At 34.0% G+C, this 20,804-nt stretch overlaps 1 protein-coding gene across 1 annotated transcript in view; it reads left to right on the top strand.

The window, feature by feature from the left end:
- The window catches only part of LOC118187149 (lysosomal phospholipase A and acyltransferase-like), a 39,338-nt gene extending 20,740 nt beyond the window's left edge, over nucleotides 1–18,598 (top strand). Inside the window, exons 4-7 of the mRNA XM_035357355.2 lie at nucleotides 6,495–6,614; nucleotides 9,259–9,486; nucleotides 11,652–11,949; nucleotides 15,955–18,598. Of these exons, the coding sequence (XP_035213246.1) occupies nucleotides 6,495–6,614; nucleotides 9,259–9,486; nucleotides 11,652–11,949; nucleotides 15,955–16,174 (866 nt within the window). The 3' untranslated portion in view covers nucleotides 16,175–18,598. The remainder of the gene's footprint in view (nucleotides 1–6,494; nucleotides 6,615–9,258; nucleotides 9,487–11,651; nucleotides 11,950–15,954) is intronic.
- The last annotated feature ends 2,206 nt before the right edge of the window (nucleotides 18,599–20,804 follow it).

Below are 20,804 nucleotides of genomic sequence, written 5' to 3'. Positions count from 1 at the left end.
AAAATACCTAATGTCCCTACAAATTATTAATAGTCGTAATGTCGGTAAACGTTATACATAATGTCATACACATATAATGTTATACGTAATAATAGTCGCTTAAACGGTATTGGTTAGCGTCGCCGACTGCTGTGCCGAAGAATCCGGGTTCGAATCCTGGAGATGACATGGATGCTTGTAAATGTATAGTGTCCGTGCGGCATGGAGGCATTCTGAATATGCGACAAGCCGAAAGTCCTGTCGTGAGGTTGATGGTAGGGTAAGAGGGATGGATTACCCTAGGACCCGTCCCCCCACCGGGGTTCTCTCAACAAAACTGGGGGCGGAATTGAGCGTGGGCTTGGGTTGACTATAGCTCAGACAAGTGAGACAATATATATATGTAAATAAAAACAAACTTAGAAATAAAGACCAGCAGAAATTTTGATGGCGTAGAAGTGGTGATCCCTAATGAATAGGAAATTGGAGACGAAGGCAGATTAAATCTTCATTTTTTATTTCAGCAAACATGTTGCGGCCACAATCGAGTTGGCACATTAATTGTGCCTATTTCAAAAAGCTTACATTTTTGATTCATTTGCAGTAAGAAAAAGGAGCAGACAGACCGCAGTGTAGCTAAGCCAAAGCGTTGAAAGCAAGTGCGTTATGTTCAGGGAGAAATCTTAATTCAGACTGAGTTAGTTTTGGTTTTCAGTGCATTTTGATTGGTTAGTTAATATTTCTGTAAAATTACTATTGGCTGTTTGAGTTTTGAGTTCCATTTACATCACCAGAATTATGTAAGAGTCATATGACATGGATTAGTCTTGAAATGAAGCCGTGTTAATATAGGTTACTATTCTTGGATTACAGAAGGGAAATTTACGTTGCTAATTTAATCTTTTACATAATCTTTATTTTTCTTACATAACCTATGTTACGGTGAAACACCGAAATCTGGAGAATGTCGACTTTCACCGGTGAATGTCAACATTCACATAGTCGCTTGGTGTATGTCCGAAATATTTTCCAAATACTCTTATTTCTGACTGACACCCGTGAATGTCGACATTCACCATGTACTAATGGTGAATGTTGAACATATAACAGTATTATATTTTCTTCTCCGTTATTCAGTCGCGAATAAACGCACTTCAGACTTGAAATAAGAACTTAAAAACATAAGAACCTAAAACACACAATACATTCAAAATGAGAAAGGAAAATAATCGAAGTTGAAAACTTATTTAATTATACAGTACGTTCTAAATGAGAAAATAAAATAACAGTAATAAAAAACTTACTAAATCATGTGATTCAAATCTTATTTATTGCAACAATTTAAACTATTATGACACTTTATGACCTCTCTTTTCGACCTACACCAGAGCATATCTGTGATTGTCGACATACATCGGTGAGGGTCCGAATGTACAAGAATGTAATGCAGTATTCGATCTTTCACCGACGTATTTGGTGAATGTTGACATTCTCCGGTGAAAGTCGAGTTTCTCCAATTTCGGTCTTTCACGGTAACATATATATATAATAAATTCAGGAGCAGGAAGGAATTTGGATGGCGTAGATGTGTTGATCCATAATGACTAGGAAATTGGAGACGAAGGCAGATTTAAATCTTCATTTCTACTTCCTTGTACGAAGTAAAAAGGAAGTATTGTAATCGCGAAAAGTTTCAGGCAGCATATTTCAGCGGAAATATCCATTTTGACAGCTATCGAATGCAAAAATTCTATTACGTTTTAATTAATTAAAATGAGAAGGCAACACTTTTACATTCATGTTACATGGCATACTGTTCAGTACTTACAAGTGCTGCAGGTCATTGCTTGTTGAACATCTCGGTCAAAGTAAGATGTTTGACTGTCTTCATCCGTTTCGGGCAGCCAAGTCGCGCGTCCGCTTGACAATGAGAAGTTGCATGTGGTCGTCACCATCGAGGTAGATAAGGCCTGCGCGCTGAGTTACTACGTCACTGCTAGGGGACCGGTCTTCGCGCAGTTTAGCTTCCTTGCTAAACACCCGTTTTTCTAAACCTATTCTATGAAATTGGTATCTCATACTATAAAATCAGTCTAAAACAAAATTACAAGTGGCAATATAATGTTTTACAAAGCTTATACGAATATGAAATATTTTCATTTTCTTTTGTTGGTATTTATTTTCAAAACAAAATTATTTGAGAATGGTGTGGTGCTTTTAAAAGCAAATCATTTCTTTGAAGAAAAATTCTTTTTAAAATTCAAGTAGCTAAAATTTTTACTTTGATTTTTCTGCACTGTTTTTGTGTCTCTCGTTGATTCTCATCACCGCATCAAATTTTTTTGTTTCACCCACTACTTTAACAAAATGTTTGCCAGTGGGAACACATGTTATCTCTCATTCTATAATTATTGCATATTTTTTATATTTATCATATTAATGTAGCAGGATTATAAAACATCAAACGAATGCAAGAGACTACTTAATATTTAGACTAACATTTAAATGCCTTATATCAGTCAGAAAATTTTTCTCAATGTAATAAGTTACTAAATAGTCTAGTCTTAAAATTATTTCTTACATATTGTATGTTAATCTGTATTACAGTTAATGTTTTCCTCTTAATGCTACATAATTATTCGACAGAATCTGTAGTTAAATTGAGATAATGTTTATTACATAGCTCTGAAGACTGTCAATATTAAAATTCCAAATAAGACAGGAAAAAAGTTTTTTAAATAAAGTTATACACAATTTTTTTGAAAATATTTTTAAAATATACGAAATACTTAAAAAACTTTTAGAAACTGAAATTTCTTGCAAATATTTACATCATACCTATTTAACTATAAGCGTTACCTCTGTTCTGAAAATATTTTTTCTATTAATATCCACATGAAAAGAAAATATAAATCCTAACATTATGTTCAGAACTTTTCTGTATAATGTAAGCAATTTTTTTAACTTAACTTACATAGCTTTTGGTGGTGCCACGTACTCAAATTAAAGATTGTAATTTAAAAGATAATTAAAAAAATTGTTTTTAAAATTGCATTGAATTGAAATACAATGAAAACAAGTATATCTACATATGAATTCAATTACTACTGCTTCTTCAATAACTGTACATTTTTAAAATTTCAATTTGCAGTTTCGCAATTTAATTACATTAATATGAATCTTACATACATTACTTTAGAAACTTTTCTGTCATTCTCAGAAAGATTTATGTTGCATAACAAATTTTAAACAAACTGATTGCATGATAATAACATACATAAAAGTGAACAGAAGCTATATTAGCTAAACATATGCATTTAAGTTTCATCATGATAAAATGATATTTAATGATTTGCAAAAAACATTGATATTTAAATTTAAGAACACAGTACTCTGTCAAGAATCAATTTACTCTGCATTTGATATTCTACATATTATGTAATGAAATAAGTGTTATGCTTTTAACCCCTTAGGACAGTTATTTCATATAAAATTAGTTTCCAATTAAAATAAATAATCATAAATTTTGCTGACAATTTTTATATTACTAGTGTTAGTAATTATTACAAGGGATGATGCTTCAGATGTCAAAAGTAAACATAAATTCAATTCTTAAAACATAATGAATAAAAAATTACAACTTATAAAAGCCAACAAAAAGTGTGCTGAGGGTCCCTTAATCGTGACGTCAGAAGCCAGTTTCGTTTCAGAGCGCAGGCCTTATCTATCTCGATGGTGACGATGTGGTCACACTCGGGTTGACGCTCCATCCACTTCAATCATGGAGGTAGGAAGTAAGAAGGAGTCGCCCTAAACCAGTTTCTCCGTACCCTGCTCTGAAGCACCGGCGATCCCTACGTGGTGACCAAAACATTGGGTCATTTACCATTGAGTTCTATGGGATTTGACGCGTTCGGGTGTAAATATTTTGTAATTACGTCGCAAATATACATATAAATGTATATATTTTCTTTTTCTACAATACTTCAGAGTCCTAAGTATGTGAAAACAACATATTTTTAAACAACATTTCATTCTGAATGGAATTAAATGCTATACTTTTCACAGGACAGTTTTCTCAGAATGGTTTAATTTGAATGAAATATTTTCACAAGTTTTCGTTAATTACATTAGAAAAAAAAATTAAGGTAATTCGATTTTATTCGGTTAAGGTACAAAAATTAAGATCAAAGTTTATTGTATTATTAATATTAAAATTATGCATTATTTCTTTTCTATTTATAGAGCTTCTTCCTAAAATACTTTCTTAAATATGACATGATTTTTTGGCTTCTTATAAATCGAAAAATGTAAGTCAATTTATAATTAATGCTCTATTCGGTTCATTTTAAATTAGAGAATTATTAGGAAAATAGTATTTGACTTTCTCTGAACATTTCTGAAAGGGAATAAAATAAGTTTTTTTTTTTTTTTTCAAGTATTATTTAAAACTTGTAACTGAGTTATTATAAAATGTAAAGGGAATAATTCTTTTAATTATACTTATCAGATTTTTTTTTTTTTACCCTTCATTTCAACAATACATATTCCAAAACTCTTTATTACGTTCTTAAGTGCGCATCTCATAGCATTTGCTTTACAATACCTTTTAACAGATTGCTTTCCAATACGAACAATTCTTGCTTAAATAGTTTTATAACGTACTTGTCAACAGGATTTCAGTTTATGTTTACAATTCAATATTAAGGTTATTATATATTTAGATAACATTTATAATCATTATAAATTAGATACATTTAATAATTAGATTTCTTCACAGTACTTTCACAGTTGTTTATAAGTGAATAAATTTTTCATTTCAAATACATTTATAAATAATTTAATGAATATTTAAGTATTTTGTCAAAGGCAGATACATGCTTTTTGCAAGCACATGCATAAATACCCATACATATTTCCTATTTATCATTTCCGGCATGTGCAAATCTTTAATTTCTGTGCATACACTATATTTTTCGTGTAAAGTAATTTACATTAATTTAGCATACACCCGAAAGTTTTACATAAAAAATATATATGAATATAATTTGAATGAAAATTATAAGTATTATTTTTAATACCCACTCAAAGGTCAGTTTTTCTTCAAAATTCCCCCACGATGGCATCTCTCTCTTTAGGCAGATAGCCCTTGCATGCGTTACTCTATTTAATAAAAACTTAATCTGACCTATGTGCCTAATTACAAATATTTTAACATACATAATTTTATATTTACATTTAGCCATCAAGTTTCAAACTTTTCAAATCTTCTAGAAAATAAATTTTGGCAGATCTCTTTTAGCAATTTTCTTAAAATCTATATTTTTGTAGTGCAACAGCTTAGAATTTATTAAAAAAATTCATAATCAAAATCGCTGTTGTTAGTTATCGAAAAATAACCAAGATGTGATTTTTGCGTAAATGTCAGTAAACTATACAAATTGCTATTATCCATCGCACTATGAATGTTTCTTTCATGCGAGAGTGTCCCTTTTTCGATTTCTATGGAACTGTCGTGTGTCGAAATACTATCAGAATTTTGTCAAGCGAGCTTCTGAATGTAAACAAAAAACACCCCGTCTGGTGACCCAAGCTTCAAAGCAGTGCTTCACTTCTAGCGCGGAATGGCCCCTCCTCCCTTTCCTACCTCCATGACTTCAATACAATTTCAAGGCCAGCAAACACTTCACCTGCTGGTGGTCCCGTATGCGTAATGGCAGACCGCACATTGAGTTGAAACGTTATTAAAAACTCTGAAAAGCCCTAATTTTGGCGCTCATTTTTCCGAGTGGCAGCAATCTCGTGAGCTGGAAATAAAGATGCTTTATTTCGAAAAGTATTGCCAACTGACTTGTCTTTTTTGTTTCAGGTTAGGATAATTGACTGCCACGTTAATTTTTCTATTCATATTTAGGGAAAGTTGTTATATTACGTTGAATTTAAATCATGACGTTATAAGTATTAACCTGAAGTGTCAAGGTTTTTGTTCCCTGGTTTGGGAAGAAAAAAATTATTTACGAACTGGTTGCTTGGAAAGAATGAACTGGTTTTATCCATATTGAAATGTTTTTATGCATTTTCTTTTCAAGTGTGCATAATTATAAATTTTAATTGCACATAATTATATTGTATAGTTTTACATAATTATAAATTTTGTTTTGGCTGCAGCGTTCTTATCTGGGGGTCCTGCCCGCTAGTAATTTATAAACGTTGCCAGAATATGAATTCTCTTCATGGTAAATGCAATTAAAGCCCAGCAAATTTAACGATAAATATTCTACAAATAATGTTACCTGTTTAAAGAGGAAATTGTAGTATTCTTCTCAGCTGGTAAAACTTTATAAAATCCTCTGATTTTACTTTAACATCTTACATGAAAGAATGCTTCTTCATTATCTGAAGGTTAATCTTCCACCTTACTTGCTTTTTTATATAAAAATACTTTATAAATACACATTGACGATAGAAATTAAAAAAAAAATTTCCCTTCTTAATTTAATCATTTTTAATTTCAGTGATTTCACGTTTAACTTATACCACTTATTTTGCTGACATCATCGACATGCTGGTCCGCGAAGGTTACAGAAGGGGTGTGGATGTCAGAGGGGCACCTTATGACCATAGAAAAGCTCCAAGTAGGTATTTGCAATTTTTTATTGCGTTGGATTCATTGACATCCTAGATATATTTACACGAAAAGTTCAAGAGCTCAGTTATTTTAGTAATAGATGTTTGTAAATTGTGCATTTTTTTTCTTTAAAAATGATTGAATTATGTTGTTCTTTCCTTCCGGTTAAGGGTATTACGCCTTTAGTTAATCTGCATGCAATAGTTGTAGATTTATGAACAAGTCAGAAGTTGTTTAAACGCGGCTAAGCCTAATTTTTTTAGTGGATTAAGTCAGTTAAAAATTATACCAGTCAGAAAGAGCTCGGTTTTCTTTAAAAATGATTGAATTATGTGGTTCTTATCTTCCAGTTAAGGTAGCTAATTTGCATGCAATAGTTGTAGAATTATCACCAATTTAAAAGTTGTTTAAGTGCGGTTAAGCCTAATTCTTTTACCATAGCAGCCATATTTGTTTACATTTGAAATTTAGCAGAATAGTGAATTAAGTCAGTTAAAAATTATATTAGTATTGCGGTAAAAACACAATATTACATACACTTTGTCCAGAAAAGTCTTTACCCGGCATTTACTATTGCAGCCATCAGCCGCAGACATTTACTTCAAGTTACAAAAATGTTTTAATGTCGCAAACATTCGTGATTTTGTAGCCTTAAATTTAAAACAATTAATTTTGCATGAAATACGAAATCTAACTTTCTACACGTTCCTCGGTGTCCTGCGCTTATATTTAAAAAACATTTATACTGGTTATGATAAATAAAACACAAAACGTTTTACTCCCGTACGAATTGGCCGAGTTATTGAATTTCGAAATTTGCAATATTTGACGACATTTTGAATTTTGATTGAAGAATCGGTTAATAAATAAATTAGAATTATTCGAAGTTTATCTTTTTCCCTTAAAATCCATTCAGTGATATTCTTTTGTGATTTACTAGTCCCTTTTTGATTTTTTTTTTACATTTTGTATATTAAAAAAACATTTATACTGGTTATGGTAAATAAAACACAAAACATTTTACTCCCATATGAACTGACCGAGATATTGAATTTCGAAATTTGAGATATTTGACGCCATTTTGAATTTTCATTGAGGAATCGGTTAATAAATAAATTAGAATTATTCGAAGTTTATCTTTTTCCCTTAAAATCCATTCAGTGATATTGTTTTGTGATTTACTAGTCTTTTTTTTTTTTTTTTTTTTTTTTTTTTTTTTTACATTTTGTATGTAAAAGAAAAGTACACAAGTAATACATAACATTTTAAGTCTAAAAATACGTTTTGAATACTTTTATGAAGTTTTATTACTTTAGAATCATAATCCGGTAATCGTATGAAATACTTCCAAGTATTTTTCGTTTTTGATGAGCGTAAATAATATTACGAGTTGGCTGCATGCCAATACTGAGGCGAACCAGTGTTTTCTAGAACAAAAATTCTATCAGATATTGCGAATAGAATTTTCACTTTGGGGGGGGGGATGTTTTTGAAAGTACTGACGAGTATCTTTCACAGCGATCTGCATAATACTCATCACGTGATTTGCTAACATCAGAATTTTTTTTCTAAACGATATTTTAATATTTCCTTGTATGATGTAGAGGAAGTATTGTAATCGGAAAAATTTTCGGGTATCATATTTCAACGCAAATATCCATTTTGTCAGCTCTCGAATCCACTTGAACGATGTTTTTGCTTGACATCTGTCCGTATGGATAGAATAAAAGACACTTTTTTCCAAAACGAACAGTAAAACGGTTTTAAAATAGATTCAGAAAATTTTTTTCCTGACATCTGTACGTATCTGTATTTATCTCGCATAACTCAAAAAAGAATAGCCGTAGAACTTTCGAATTTTGTATATGAGACTGCTGTAACATGTAGTTGTGCACCTTCCTTTTTTATCGAAATTGGCAGCCCCAAACTTATATAAACGTTTTGTAGCGTTCGTACGGGTTCGTAATAGATTGAATGCACAAGTCCGATTATAGGTTAGTAACATTTATTCTTATCAAAAGAAATATATCGGAACGCTTGAATTTTCCTCAGAGATATAATTCGTACACAGTATAATCAGTAGTTATACTTTAAACTACTAAAAACGTTAAAACACAACGTAATTCAAAGCGCATTTAAAGAGAAAGCTAATCCTATCTCACGCTAAACTCGCAACAACAGTAACTAAACAACTAACAGCAGATACTCTCTTTCTCACTCTTCGCGTTAAATAACTTTTAACCGGCTGCGAGATATATTTCTAGCAATTTCTGCTTCTCTGAATTACTGGAAATTATCGGAGAGTGGAATTACGGTTACAGATAACATAGTGGGCAATTACATTTATTCAATTTCAATACAAATTACCGAGATACCCATTTATACAATATTAAATGCACGCGCTCATATATTTTTACTTTTCCGGCATAGTCTGGCGCTGAATTGCACGGGGAAATACAAAAATTTTAATTATAATTATACTAAATATAAAATTCGTAACAGTACATTCGTAACACTCTGTTATCCGGTTCGCAGACATCAGTTTTTATTCTTCTGTGTTGGTAAACTGTGCATTTTTTGCTGTAAAAGTGATCGAAATTATGATGCTGTGAAATTATAATTTTATGTTTTCATTTTGCTTAACTTTTTAGACGAATATAAAAAGTACTTCGAGGACCTGAGAAACCTAACTGAAGAAACGTATTCGATGAATTTTCGCAGGAAAATCACCTTTATTTGCCATAGTATGGGCTGTCCTGTCATAAGCTATTTCTTAAACATGCAAACACAGTTATGGAAAGAAAAATATGTCAAAAGAATAATTGCCGTGGCAGGTGCTTTCGGGGGAGCGGTCAAAGCCATGAAAGGCTTTGCAGCAGGTTTGGCACTTTTTTAGTATTCTAATCTTTCTTTTTTATTCATGCTTGTAAGAGAAACGCTAATTTTAATTTTTAAGATCTCTTAAATTTTTTAGCCCAAAGGGCGTTAGCCCAGAAAAGCTATTAATTTCGTTTTGTCATTTTGCGTTGAAAAATTTAAATGTCGGTTCACATTTCAAACTGTTGCCGCCAAATATTACAGCCCGTTATTATATTTAAAGAAGTTAAATAATGAAGAATCTGCATAAATGTATGTATGTTTCTCGCATTGGGATAAAACAACCGTAACTAGAGCCATCCAGTAATCGTATTGTGAATGTGGGGGTAGAATACGAACTGCTCGAAATTCGGGGAAATAAAAGTTTAAATGAAATGCAGCAAAAATTGTGTATAATTTAATAGGCCTTTCAAGAAAGTGATGTGGTGACCTCATCAGATTTTTTATTTTTGTGTAAAGTTAAATTTAATTGTGATAATTTACCTCGCAGAACTGCTGTTACACTTGATACTGTATTGATATAGTTCTGTTATTTGGAACCCACAACAGGTTGCGATCAAAATGATAGAGTGGAGAAAACTTGATGCAGTTTTTTACTTCCTTGTACGAAGTAAAAAGGAAGTATTGTAATCGCGAAAAGTTTCAGGCAGCATATTTCAACGAAAATATCCTTTTTTGACAGCTTTCGAATGCAATTTAACGATGTATTTGCGTGATATCTGTACGTAAGGACAGAATAAAAGACTCGTTTCCTCCAAAAAAATTATAAAACTGCTTTAAAATGAATTCTGAAGAGAAATTTTCGTGGCGTCTGTACGAATGTATGTACGTACGTACGTATCTGGCATAACTCAAAAACGAGTAGCCTCAGAACTTTGAAATTTTGTGTATAAGACTACTATAACATGTAGATGTGCACCTCGTATTTTGGTTGCAATGGACCGCGCCAAAGGTATATAAATATATTTATATATATATCCACTCTGTTACCCGGCTCAGTGATCTCAGTTTCTTTACTCTTATATGTTTGTAAATTGTACATTTTTTGCTTTAAAAATGATTAAATTATGTTGTTCTTATCTTCCGGTTAAGGTTTTTATGCCTTTAGTAAATCTGTATGCAATATTTTTAGAATTATCAACAATTTTAAAGTTGTTTAAGTGCCGCTAAGCCTAATAATTTTTTTGATGGCGGCCATTGCTTGTTTACATTTGAAACAGCAAAATAGTAGATTTTTTGCCAATTTAGAGAGACTAAGCTTCGCAACAACAAAGATAACGCCTTCATTTATTATTGCGAATTAAATCATGCTTAATCCTTTCTGGAATTTTTTCGAGGAAATAAGAGTTTGAGATTTACTTCGTAATTTTTAATATAGATATTTTGACTTTTTATGTATTTTTGCCTTGTCAGGAAGTGAGAACTGATTTAATTGAATGAGAAATACTCAATCGTCTGTGAAAAACTACTTCTTTTTTGTTTTGTTTGCTTAATTTCTTTTATACATCGTTCTAGCTTTATTATAGTATTTGAATAGAACATGTGTCAACGATTAGATAATTCTATTCTTTAAATGATATAAATTTTGTGCATTCTGAGTTATAATATGAACGAAATATAATACTGTTAAGTGAATCTAGCGCCAGAGTGTCGCTTTGGTAAACAAATAGTGTGAATTTTAAAGAATGCATTTATTCTATTGTGGTTTATGCCCTGTCGGCGAAGTAGGTTTAATTTAATCCAATAAGTTTAAACGAAATGCAAGAAAAAATGCGTAAAATTTAATATTCCGTACAAGGAAGTCATGTGGTGTACACATCAGGTTTTTTAGTTTTGTGTAAATTTGAAATCACCTCACAGAATAGTTGTAGCATTTGATACTCTATTGATATAATTAAGTCATCTCGAACTCCCAGAAGGTGTTAGAATACATATGGCTTTATTTTAAGAATAATTTTATTTGTTTCATTTGAGCCAGAAATGAAATGGTCTTTAGCGAATTGACTTTATTATTGACTCGAAAATACTTTTCTGTTATAAATGACAAAGCGTAAACAAAAACAGTTGTTTAATTTTATCCAATGCATTATAATTTCCAAAACATTTTGCTATTGACAATGCCTGCAACTAAACATATTTTTATTCTTCCAATAATATACCTTTTCAGGTGACAATCTTGGAGTACCGATCATCAATGCTTTGAAAGTTCGAGATCACATACGCACTTGTCCAAGTTTGGCTTATATGCTCCCATCTTCGGAATTATGGAACGAAAATGAAGCCTTGATGGTTACTCAGAAGAAAGTCTACACGGTAGCTGATTTTCATGAATTTTTTCAGGACATAAATTATACAACCGGTTACGAAATGTACAAAGACACACATAGATATGCCTTGAAAAGTTTGCAGCCGCCGGGAGTTGAGGTCCATTGCCTGTACGGAATCAATGTAGATACTGTTGAAAGGTAATGTTATTTATCGTTTACTCAAAAAATATGCATTACGTACCATATGTAAACTAACAAAAAAAAACATAAAATACTGAGTTGAAATTTAGATTAAAAAAATTCTTCTATTTGGGCTGTAGACGCTTCAGCCCTTACTATGTGATATATAAGGTCATCGAAAAAGATGGACTTTCTTTAAGACATATTATTTGTAAGATGTATTTCAGGAAACTTAATAATTTTTAGTGTAAAATAAGCATGAACTTTTCAATGTTTTTACTACATAATTAGCAAATTTTGTTATCAGTTTCTCTGGTTAACTTATCATCTATCTACATCATCTATCCACATACATCTATCTACATCCACGTGTATATCATCTATCCACGTGTATATCATCTATCTAAGTGTGCTGGATCGTATTTGATGAGACTCTGGTATCTGGCGAGACTTTAAAAATATCAAAGACCACTAGTTAACATTAGATATCATATTAGAGTGGAAAATGTTGCAGAGAGTCATTAGGATTTTTGAAGCAAGGTGGACGTAAAATGAGCAATGCCCTCGCCGGGACTCGAACCTGGACCTCTCGAATACACGCCGAGTGTACTAGCCGTTACACCACGAAGGCATGCCCGGAAGAAGGGAGACTCTGGCCCATCTCCCATCTAGTTCAAAACCTCCAACAAATATCCAAATACAAATGGCAGCTAGAATGGGACCGAGTGAAAAGGGCAATGAACCAGAGGAAAGCATGGCCAAGTCCTAGAAGGTCTAAGACCTCCCTTTCAAGGTTTACTCCATGCCTCCGGGACCGTTCTGAGAGGGCGCCACCACTCCCGGTCGCTGAGGAGGGAGAAAACTTCTCTCATAAATTTGGATTCATGTAGACAGAGACCGAAGAGTGACCATCATGAAGAGATCCACAGGGCCGATCTCCACCCAGACTATTCAATAACTAGTTCCTTTCCTACGAAAGGAGTCACCACTCCCTCCCGCAGCACTCCAATTAGTGAAGAGGGCAGGAGAATCGGAGAATCTACCATCACATCTCCAAAGTAGATCCGAAACGTCTTCTTCAACAACCTCAACTGGTACGATATGTTTCGGACCATGGGCCAGTCCCAGGCTACTATAACAAATATGCTATCATGGATACGGACACTTGCACATGTGGGGCAACTGGCTTCGGAGCATTATCTAATTCAATGCCCACTTGCGAGTGATTACCATATAAAAATGCCCACTACAAACCTGCAAGCATGCCACAAATTTATGACACAACATAAGCATTTAATTCACAAAATATGCAAAATGATGGTTGTTCTGGCAAGACTAGGCACGAATCTTTGTCAAGTTGCATAACGTCTATCAATAACATCCAATAAGTAAGCATCCATCAACAGGTGCAACAACCAGTATATAGCAATAAGTAAAATGCAACAAGTTTAATAACAAATCCTCAGTAATGTGTACCTGTTTCCAATATTCATTAATGTTCAACAATATGTACCGAGGAACGAACTATTCTTATAAGCATTCAGCAATGTATACCTAAATGTACCAAGGTTGCTTTAAGGGTGGACGTGGCGCTATACCAATTAACCAATATGGCAGAGGGGTTGTGCCCACGTCCTCCGTCACTCACTCACTCACCTTACATAGGGGCGACTGGTGACTAGGCGACCCAGTCGCTAAATTCTGGTGAGTGAAGAATCATCATCGACCGCCTTTTAGTTCGGGCGCCACTGTAGAGTCATTAGTATTTTTGAAGCAGGAGAGATGAAAAATGAGCAATGCTGTCTCCGGGATTCGAACCTGGACCTCTCGAATACGTGCCTTGTGTGCTAAACGTTACACCACGAAGGCATGACGGAAGGAGGAAGAAAATACCTTCTAATGTAAGGGAGCTCGATGAAGAAAATCATTCTTTTAAAAGGAGTCGATGCAAGAAAAGGGTTGGGAACCCTTGCGTATACCTATCGTAATAAAATCTTTTTAGGAATATCGACATGTTACCACTACGTTTCATACAATCCTTGCATTTAATATAGTTTTACTTTCCATATTGGAAAGCCAGGGAACATTAGTCCAAAGGGGCAATTTGTCTTAAAGAACTAATAATTTCGTTTTGTCATTTTGTGTTGAAAATTATAAACGGCGAATCACTTTTCAAATTGCTGCCACCAACTATTATCGTCCTGTGTTATATTTAAAGAAATTAAGTAAAGAAGAATCTCCATAAGTAAGTAGGCTACTATAAATTAAGAATTCCGCCAAGTGAATTATTCTTGGCTCAAACTGAAAAAAAATGCGCCAGGATAAAATTTTTAATTTCTCCATAAATTTCTCACCAAAAATTACAAAATTTAAAATCTAGGCATAATTTGAGTCGTAGAATCGAAATATGGAAAAAAGTCCGATTTTGTGTCAAAATTCCTATGTCAGAATAATGCTATGTACACTCTTTTGCAAAAAAATCCAAGCACCATGAAGGAAGTGGTTTTTTTTGATACACAGATAATAAAATGAAGGTCATAGTATCTGTTTACTGCTCACAAAACACCCATTCAGTAATCAAATTAGTAGTTGATCGAACCGCCCCGTCAAGGAGAGGAGTCGTAGAGATTCCTAATGTCATCCTGCGACACATATTCTGCCAGGCATTTATCAGTTGTCGCTCCAGATCTGCGATAATTTGTGGTGCCCGAATCTGGCGGCCTACTATGTCCCAGACACGCTCGATTGGTGAAAGGTCTGGTGACCTTGCTGGCCAAGGAAGAGTATGGACCCCACGAAGACAGTCCAGAGATATGCGACCGGTATGTGGCCTGGCATTATCTTGATGGAAAATGGCCTCAGGATGACGTGTCAGGAAGGGTAATGCAACCGGCCGCAGGATAGTATCAACATATCGTTGAGCTGTTAAAGATGTACGGAGGATGACTAAAGATGACCTGCTATCATAAGATTTAACGCCCCACACCATCACACCAGGGGCTATGGCTGTATGCCTTTGTAAAACAAAGGCTGATTGGGACTGCTGGCCCCGTCCTCTCGAGACATGAACACAAGGGTCATCTGCTTCAAGAGTGAAGCGGGATTCATCGCTGAACACTATACGATGTCAGTCTGATGACAGCCATGATGATCGGCTGCGACACCACTCCAGACGACACCGCCGATGTTGTGGGTTCAAAGTCAAACCTCTTAAAGGCCTCTGTGAGCCTTAAAGGCCCCTCCTCAGAAAAGCGCCGAGAGATGGTGGACAGTACCACGGGAAGTTTAGACGTGGCTGTAGTGCGTTCAATAGTCGGCAATGATACCGTTGGGGCGGTCCGGGCCTGGCGAACAATCATCCTATCTGCCTCGCATTTGCGCTCCTCGGCCTTCCACAGCCTTCATTTCCTCGGCACTTTCCTTCTAGCAACCATTGCTGCCAACATCTTTGCACAACAGTGTCTGTATGCTGCAGGTGGTGGCTTATTGTTCGGTATGACCACCCAGCTGCACTCAACCCTACAATGCGAAGTCTACCTTCGCATTGTCTATCTTCTACTCAACCCTACGTTCGAAGTCTTTTAAATGTCTGTAAGGTCTTCGATATCGTCATAATGGCATCTTTAGTTGCTTCTTTACTGAATTACAATGGCAGCAACTAAAAAAGATAAATTTCCCCCTCTGTTACTGATTTTTATACTTTGCGAATTGGGCGCTATGATCGCAATTCCTGTCCATTTGCCTTGTAACTCTGATCACTTGCATGTTCGATCAAGAATTTTTGCATGCCAAATTTCATCACGATCGCAAAAGTTCTTGGTGCTTCTTTTTTTTTTTTTTCCTTCTTCCAAAAGAGTGTATATAGATGGAGACCTGAAAACTCAATTTGAATTCCGTCAATCGGCCCAGTAGAACGGGAGATACAAAGCTGCCTACCCCCCCTTTTTTTTTGCGCTGTGTACATTTGAAACAAAATTCATTCTTTTAAATTCGATCTCATTTTGTGCTGTTTCATTTTTCTAGGGTCGATTACAAGAACATGAAATTTTTCCCTGACCATCCAGAGCTAATTTATGGGAATGGGGACGGTACAGTGAATGAAAAAAGTATGGCAGCCTGCATGCTTTGGCAAGGGAAACAAAAGCAAAAAGTACAGCGTGTTCTTCTACACAAAGCGGAACATTTGGAGATACTGGCTGATGAACGGACTTTGAAGTATATAAGGAAAGTTATTTATCAATAATGTGGTTTAAAAGCATATTCACAATGTTGTAAATCATAATGTTATTAAACGATTACAGATATTTACCAAATACAAATAAGCCCACATTGATATTTGCAGATGACAATCGTTTACGTATTTCTAGTGACAATTTTCAGGGATGCAATTCAAAATTACTGATTAATGTAGCTTGTATATAGCCAATTAAAAATGTAAACGAAGCCGGTAAATTGAAAAGGAAAGTTGTTTCATTCCTGAAAGGTAAAAAGCGATATTTTAACATTGGTTTTGCATAAGAACATTTGATTAATTAGTCTTCTCTTGTACAATACTATTTCGAAAAAGAGATTTAAAAAAAAAGAAGAGGTAGTATATTATTTTATAATATTTTATTCCAGTATTATATTTATGTTCTGTTTCAATTAGTTTTATAATTTAAAACGCTTGTGCAATTGATCATTTACTTCACATAGTTTTGCTCTTTGATCATGAAATTTTAATGTTCTTCGATACTTCGTCTAGATATAACATCTAGGAACCAAGCGGATTATCTTTGAATTCCAATAGTTACTACAGAGACGTGAGAAGGGTTAAAATAACCTTTTATTCACCCAAAGAAATAATAACAGATGGCCCCTTCTCGGGCTTACAACGAAGTCTCCACTTGGGCTTTTAAATCAGGCTAAGAAAATAAGAATCTAATCTAATACTAAACTAAACTGAATTAGCCGAAGCTAGACATAAAGTTGGCCTTAATTTAACCTGGCTGGCGATTATTTGCAGGCACGTAAAATACGGTCGAGCATAGTAGATTCAAGAACGAAGTAGCCAGAAGTCAAACATGCGCTACTCTTAAGCGCTCTCTCTCTCGAAGTAAGTTGAACTTCCTTTAAATACTACTTCTAACTCATTTGCATGCAACGCGATTCTAAAAACTCATTCTGGTAGGGAATTGTAAGTGGGAAACAAGAATTGAAAGGAAAGAGTTTCAAAATTTAAAATAATTATACTGTTATAAAATTAAAATGCACCTTACAAATTATATAAAATATTTCTTGCAATAATACTTAGATGCAATTACTTACTTGGCTTCTGTTTTTAAATTCTTCAATAATTTTTCTTTAATTCAATTTGAACATTAAATTTTTTGTGAATATCATAATTTTTTTTGGTTGAAGACACTCTTTTGAATTTAAACTTACAGGAAAATTTAAGATAATAATAATAATAATAATAATAATAATTGTTATTATTTTTATAAAACGCTAAGGATGTTTAAAATGGACATTTAAAATTTTATTTTCGAATTTTATGTCTTTTCGAGAATAATTTAAAATTTTTATAAAAGAAAATTACTTAATAAAGTAATATTTGATTTGCCTAATATTTGATATATAATGTAAATTTATATTTAATTATGAGTTATTTTTTAATTTTTTATTAATTTTTACAAACATTGTCTCAAGCGTAAAAGGAAAATATTGCCTGCAAAGGTTATTTATTATCTTAATATGCTGTTCTTCATGTAATATTGGTATTATGTACATGATATAAATTTATATAAGTCTCAAAAGCATGTCAAATTTTCATTACTATATATTAAGGTAACATGAATTTTGTCAGTGATTTTAGAAACTAAAGTCAGTTTCACGTCATAGAGATATTTAGCTATATCTTGTGAAAAAGTAAGGATGTATGTAAATTTAATTTAAAACTTCAGAAATTTCCTCTTCATACTATGTGCGAAAAATTGTTGTTTTAATCAGATGAAATTTCAAAATTTGTAAATATTGCTTTTATAAAGTATGCAATATCGCGATATGGTAGTCTGTTACTTTAAAATAGGATTTTGAAGTTTATTTTCCGCCACCCGATCTGATCTGCTACTATGAGAACAATAGCTGCGGAAAAAAGGTTGACTAGTTTAATCCCCCCCCACACACACACATACACATGCACTCACTTTTCGTTTATAGTGTTTCGATTCAGCGAAAGCAGGGAAATGAACGCTGACTGGAACTACAACCTCAAATGGCGTGGGAAAATAAATGCTGTGGGGTGAGGATGACACGAATTTCGATCGCAGTTGGGGCGTTGGCAACGGTACTGAAGTGCCTATTTTAAAGTAACGGACTAGTATATTAGTGAAAGTTTTCCTTTTCATTAATTTAGAAAAATAAGATTATGAACTGCATTTTTAAAAACTGAACTTGCACTTGAACTAGCTTTTATATGAATTGCTTTTTATGTGAATGTACCTGGAATATTATTTATGGTCTTTTATACACTAGGTTTTTAGCTACTAATATTATTTATTTATTTATTTTTATATACTTAGATATTTTGTTTGAAATATTGTATGATGGGTTTAGCATTAATTTGTGAATGCTACAAATAAAATGGTATTTTTACCTAATTCTTAATAAATATTGTTTCGGATTATGAGTTCATAGTTGTCTTTTTAAACAATCACTCCGATGAGCAGGAAAAACTGACAGTTTATCATAAAAAATAATGTCACATAGCACGACAAATAGCTGTAAATAGGCCCACCAGCGGCCGAGCGGTAAAGGCGCTGAACACTGGTAGTTCGGTCTGAGGTTCGAATCCCGCGAACGGGCTGGCTGCATGGGCGTTTTCGTGGTTTTCCCCATGTGTAACGTGTATACGAGCCAGTTTCCCTTAGAAAGTCCTCCACGAAAGGCATCCCTCCCTTTAGGCAGATAGCCCTCGTGTGCTTTGCCATAATTAAATACACCAACACACACCAACTAGCTGTAAATAGACAAGGCGATATGGAGATTTCCGGTTATGTTTTTACCACCAATCCTCGAATTCCATATCACAGATTATGTTCTTACTGCATTGATATAAATATTAACGAGACATAGTGCACAATAAAAATTAAGCTTTATTTCGGAACTTCGCGCACACTGCCCGACAGCCTGCCTGTTTCGCTCTGCTCGCTACTCGTAAGAAACTTCTCCTCTAGGGTTGCCACACTTATCGGAGGGCGCAAGGCGCGCTCCTTATCGCCATCACCACAGCGAACGCGGATATAAAGGAATTTTAATTTAGCGCACGAAATATTTTGTAAGTTTCCAAAATCACGCAAAGTAAACCGTAAAATTAAACTCTAAAACACACATCATCAAACTTTCTTTTAATCGTTAATCCCCACAGTTGATTAAGAACTAACTCCTTCTAGTCCCAGGTGCCGCTGATCGCCGCGAGAAATTTGGATTTTGCACCCTGTGTTCCGGCTGTCTAAAAGTATTGTGCCTCAAAGAACGATTAAAATCAGAAAAGTCTTGTTGTAGCACTCCAAAGAGAGCCTGGTAAAGTTGAAAAAAATCAAGGAGAACCTTCTTGAGAAAAATGGAGTCCAAAAAACTTCACAGGCCTGTAGGGAAAAGCATTAATCATGAAGAAGAGATGGGCTCCGCATTGAAGGTGGCGCCATCTATTGTGCCCATGAGTAGTTACTGCTGTCATTATTCAGTAGTGAGCTGAAGAAATAAAGTTCCATAACGCTGAAACGTTCTACTAAATACAGTATTAAGTGCTGTTTCTCCTTAGAAGATTTCAGCAACTTGAACTGGTTAACAGATTCCAGAAATCTGCTGAATAAACCCGTTCTAGTTCTCGAACCGTATTTATATAGTGTAGCAAAAGCACGGGTGTTGTGTATAGCTTCTGGAAGCGTCGAGAAAAATCGCTCATAGAACTTCGAATATGTGCTTTCTCAAATCTTCCAGAAAATCGCCTAGTTAGCAATGAAATCGCCTAATGTCGCCAAGACCGTCAGGATTGTATTTGTCCGTACAGTAAGACCCCGCTTAACGCTGTTTCGGTTTAGCGCTCTTTTATTTCAACCTCGGGATTCCCCGAAATTGCTCGCAGCATGAACTACGGGGATTCCTCGAAATTGTGCGCAGCGGTAGGTTTCCAAATAACATATCCGAAACTTTGTAGTTATGTTTCTTGTTTGGTGCGGTGATTGCTGTACGGAAGCATTTTTACCATTTGAAACATCTGTTAACATTACTGTAAGTATAAATTTACATAATACTATAATGATTAATACAGTGACAAATATTATGATCTTTAGTTTTTATCATGGGGGACAATAAAAAACAAGAAAAGAAAGCAACCAGAAAAAGCATTTCACTGGAAACTTAAATGCAAGTGATTAGAAGATTAGATTCTGGTGAGAGTCAATCTCAAATTAGTGCTGCATTGATTTTGGCAACTTCAACAATAAGGACAATTCTTAAGAATAAAGAAAAAATAGTCATCGGCAACTGCAACTACGTCAAGTTCTGCAACTAGAATTACCCGTTCTAGAAATAACATTATAGAGGAAGTGGAAAAACGACTGTCTATATGGATTGACGACGAAATTGAACGCAATATGCCATTAAGCCAATCTATCATAATGCCTTCTTGAAAAAAAAGGCAGAAAATTGGAAACACAGAATAGACTGAATGATCTGACTGGCTTAGAATTTTATGTGTTTTTATAAATATATTCGTTTATATTGTTTTTATTTTTGTAAGAAATAAATGTTTGGTTTCATTTTTATTAAAAAAACATTATTAAATTTAATACCTAACCAATTTTCTATCCATCTTCCCCTAACTCCATTAG

This window comes from Stegodyphus dumicola, chromosome 10, assembly GCF_044657685.1.
Source record: "Stegodyphus dumicola isolate Sdum_Otavi_A_Nest chromosome 10, ASM4465768v1".
NCBI classification, from domain to species: Eukaryota; Metazoa; Arthropoda; class Arachnida; order Araneae; family Eresidae; genus Stegodyphus; species Stegodyphus dumicola.
Note: the sequence above shows the minus strand (reverse complement) of the source record. Positions and strands in the feature narration are given on the sequence as shown.